Genomic DNA, 4,053 nt, shown 5'->3' with positions numbered 1-4,053 from the left:
GCGAATTTGCAGACATGTCTGCAAATCTGGCATCTCTGGTGGAAAAACGATGTTGCCTATTGTCAAGCTCTGTATGTAGAGATAGGGATGTCAATTGAAACACAACCAGCGGTAAGACCGCACACAATGTAATGGAAACACAAATACGTATGGAGATTTGGTTTACCGCACCGGTACGCAACCGGTATTTTCCCACCTCTGCCTGGGGGTGGAAATGAAAGCTATGCAAAGTGAAAAATCCCACGCTTTAAGTATGTTGGTTCGGTAGCTAGACTGCTTCGATTTGACTCAAATTGTGAGCAGCAACTTCTGGTGGGACTAGAAACCGATTCAAATGAGGGCCAACGGGGTACATTTTTATCTTTTCATTCTAACTACCATACACGAATAAGTTTGTACAAAAAAATATTACACTTTTTTGTTATTCAGATTGTTTATTTGACCTGATTTTACCTTATTGATGGATGATATGCATATTTAATCGCGATTTCTCATATTTTTTTAGGTTCAAGAACGCCACGGTTCTGCAGATGATAGAATATCACGTCTAGAGGCAAGTTTAGAAGAAAAAAATGCGGAGTTAATGCGTTTGAATCAAAGACTGAAAATGAATGAAGAGCACAACCAAAGGTTGTCTTCAACGGTTGATAAATTGCTATCTGAATCCAACGATCGGTTGCAAGTTCATCTTAAAGAAAGAATGACTGCTTTAGAAGAAAAAAACACTTTGACTCAGGAGCTAGATAAAGCTAAAAAATATGCAGATGAATTAATCCATGAAAAATCTGAAATCATCAAAGAATTGTCAAAAAGCAGACTAGAGATGGAAAATTTCAAAAGACAATTATTACAACAGGTAATATAAATTGATTTCTCTCCCGATCAGATGAGCAAAACAATAACACTATTCTAACTATGGTTGATATTTATAACAACTGGGGTTATATTCAGATAACGGAATTTAATGTTTTACGAATAGTTTCCTGATCAGAATGAAATAACAAGATTATAACAGAACACAATTTTTGTAACATATTGTGTTATAGGTGTAATTATTGTGTAATTTATAGGTCTCGTAGGTAGTTAAAGTAACAGAAATTTATAACAAGTAGCAATGCGAGATATAGTTTTGAAATATTTCTGTTATGTGTTTCTGATCGGGTTTCTATACTATTAATATTATAACATAATCTGTTATGAAATGATCACATTATGATTAGATCGTTTGTTACTAGATCACTGTCATTAGATGATTATATCTATTACAGTTTCTATCTAATCTCTCCCAGAGGTTGCAATAAAGGTTTATATTTTTGGAAAACAAAATTATATCTCATTTATTTTTAACTTTTATAAAATCATATCAAACTTTGTTACAATTTTGTTCTCATTAGCCAGTTTTTTGTTTTATTTCTTGTTACTTTACGGTTGGACAGAGAATGGGCAAAAATCGAAAACCGAAAAAAGCAGCTGTCTAACACTGTGTGTTAGATCTTTATAAAAATCAATCAGCTTATGTCGAATGTTGTTAAAGTACTGCTGATTGATTTTTTTTGAAAATCTAACACACGGTGTGGAAAAAAACTGCTTTTTTCGTTTTCGATTTTTGCCCATTCTCTGTTCAACCTTAACAACCAACCAGCTGGATTATAAATGTTATGTTATAAATGTTATAAATGTTATAAACAGGTTTTGTTTCAAAAAAATTATGAAATAAATAACTCCAGTTGTTATATGTTATATGTTATGTTATCAGTTATGCCCTTCTGATCGGGTTTTCACTCCAAAATGTATTGTTAATATTGGGTTTTCACTCCAAAATGTATTGTTAATATTGTTATCTTCAGGAAATAGCATTTAATATTCAACAGACCGAAGCTTTAACCAGGAGTTTATCACCTACTAATGTTTCCGAAGCTGATCATTTTCCTAGAAGTGCTTCGCATTCTAGTTTCGATGCGCTTAACATCAGAAGAAAAAAGATACTGGATGAAGAACATTTTACAAGATCACTAGCAGAGCAGGATTGGGAAAAAATACAACAAATTACAAGCACACAACATTGTGAAGATGGCACTATGGAAACTGAAGACACAGATAGTTTGTTCAGTACTACTGATGTAATATCTCCAAGCGAACATACCGACGCTCAAACTCTTGCCATGATGCTTCAAGAGCAACTAGATGCCATAAACAATGAGATACGGTAATTTAGAATATCACTTCTATAGTTTAATATTCACGATCAATTAATTTTCTTTGCAAAACTGTTCAAAGAAAACCTGTTTTAATTCACTTTAACGGTAAGCTTGAAGCTAGTTGGTATCGCCACACGGTACTATCTTTGATTTTAGGCCTGAGTTTAGTCCGATCTAAGACGTTACCCGGTCAAACTATTCGGAATTTGATTCGGAATCCTGAATGGAGTCAGTATGGATTCCAACTCAAATGCAACAACCGATTCTGAAACCGATTGAGCCGGAATCGGTTGTTGCATTTGAGTTGGAATCCATACTGACTCCATCCAGAAATCCGAACCGGTTCCGGAATGAGTTTAACTGGGTAGTATCTGCCCAATTAAGCTCAGCCGGAAATGAACCGTAATTCTGGTTGGTTCCAGTTCGTATTCCGGCTCCAATGACACAACCGATTCCAGTTAGAATCGGTTGTGTCACTGGAGTCCGTATAGAGGGATTCCATGAGAAACCGGCCGACCGCAAAATATGACCATCGTCGATTCGAACGAAACTTTGCAGGTGTGTTCGCTGTATGAATCTCCATGATATTCTCTGGCAATTGGAATATTTTGATACAAGAGTAATTTTTCAAAAGGGCGTAAACGTTTCTACGTGTATGAGTTTTAAAATTTTTTTGTTCGATTACTGTATTTTATACAGCAAAACTATCTGAGAACAAGTTTCAGGGAATGAATACTTCTGTCCAAAAAAAATATGCGCTGAAAAAAATGTGTCATTTTTCAAAAAAACAAAAATTTATGATAAAAATTTAAATTGCGAAAAAACCCATTTTTTAAATTTTTTATATTTTGTTACCAAAAACCTAAAGAGAAAAGAAATATTTTGATTGTGATTGCATGATGGAGAAAAAATCGGTAAAAAAGTTTTTCTAACAATAACTTCGTACACGTTTTTAAATTTCATACTAATTGACATACAAAATTGTAATTTTATTACAGAATATAATTCTAAACACCATTTAAAATCAAAATGCATTTAACAAAAATCTTCCAAAATGCGATAGTCTTCGAGATATTTGAAATTTTGCTACTTCAAAAACAATTAATTCGTGTAATTATGCTCTTTTTAAAAGTTATTCGCGTTACCCCATTAAAAAATGTCAAAAATTTAATGTTTATCGTTTCAAAGACGTAAAAGCAACCTTTTTAGTGTCCTGGAGAAGCTTTCAATAAAAAAGTTTTCCTAACAACAACTTTTGACATTTTTTTATAATTCTTACTATTTGCAGTCAAAAATACAATTTTCTTTTTGAATATGATTCTAAACGCCATTTTAAATCGAAATGCTCTTACCAAAAAAATTCTAAAATGTAGTAGTTCTCGAGATATTTTAACTTTTGTTTTAACAACACAATTATTTTGTTTTATTACGACCTTTTCATAAGTTAGTCGCGTTTCTCCATCAACAATAATAGGTTTTTCAAAAGGCCCGTAAACTTTCGTGCAATTTTCTCTTTGACATCAAGGCGATAAACCATTTGAAAGTTACATGAAAGCAACCAAAATATATTTCAACCATAGGGTCTGTTGATTAAACTATATAGGACGGATCTTCGTGGAATTCCTTTATACGAACTGGAACCAGCCAGAATTCCAGTTCATTTCCAGCTAACTTTATTGGGTGTCATTGCAGAAATGGCTACACCCTGAAGCCAAATAAAAACAGTGTAAAAGGCCGCCATGCTCCTTAAAATTCTAAAATTCTAAAATTCTAAAATTCTAAAATTCTAAAATTCTAAAATTCTAAAATTCTAAAATTCTAAAATTCTAAAATTCTAAAATTCTAAAATTCTAAA

At 32.7% G+C, this 4,053-nt stretch overlaps 1 protein-coding gene across 1 annotated transcript; it reads left to right on the top strand.

Annotated features, from left to right (window-relative positions):
• The first annotated feature begins 509 nt into the window (after positions 1 to 509).
• On the top strand, positions 510 to 2,234 carry LOC131679018 (liprin-alpha-2-like). The gene is made up of 2 exons (XM_058959530.1): positions 510 to 856; positions 1,848 to 2,234. The coding sequence occupies exons 1-2, from the start codon at positions 584 to 586 to the stop codon at positions 2,208 to 2,210; spliced, it is 636 nt and encodes a 211-aa protein (XP_058815513.1). The 5' UTR covers positions 510 to 583; the 3' UTR covers positions 2,211 to 2,234.
• The last annotated feature ends 1,819 nt before the right edge of the window (positions 2,235 to 4,053 follow it).

The sequence above is a fragment of the Topomyia yanbarensis genome, chromosome 2 (assembly GCF_030247195.1).
Source record: "Topomyia yanbarensis strain Yona2022 chromosome 2, ASM3024719v1, whole genome shotgun sequence".
Classification (NCBI taxonomy): domain Eukaryota; kingdom Metazoa; phylum Arthropoda; class Insecta; order Diptera; family Culicidae; genus Topomyia; species Topomyia yanbarensis.
This window is presented reverse-complemented; position numbering and strand designations above follow the sequence as displayed.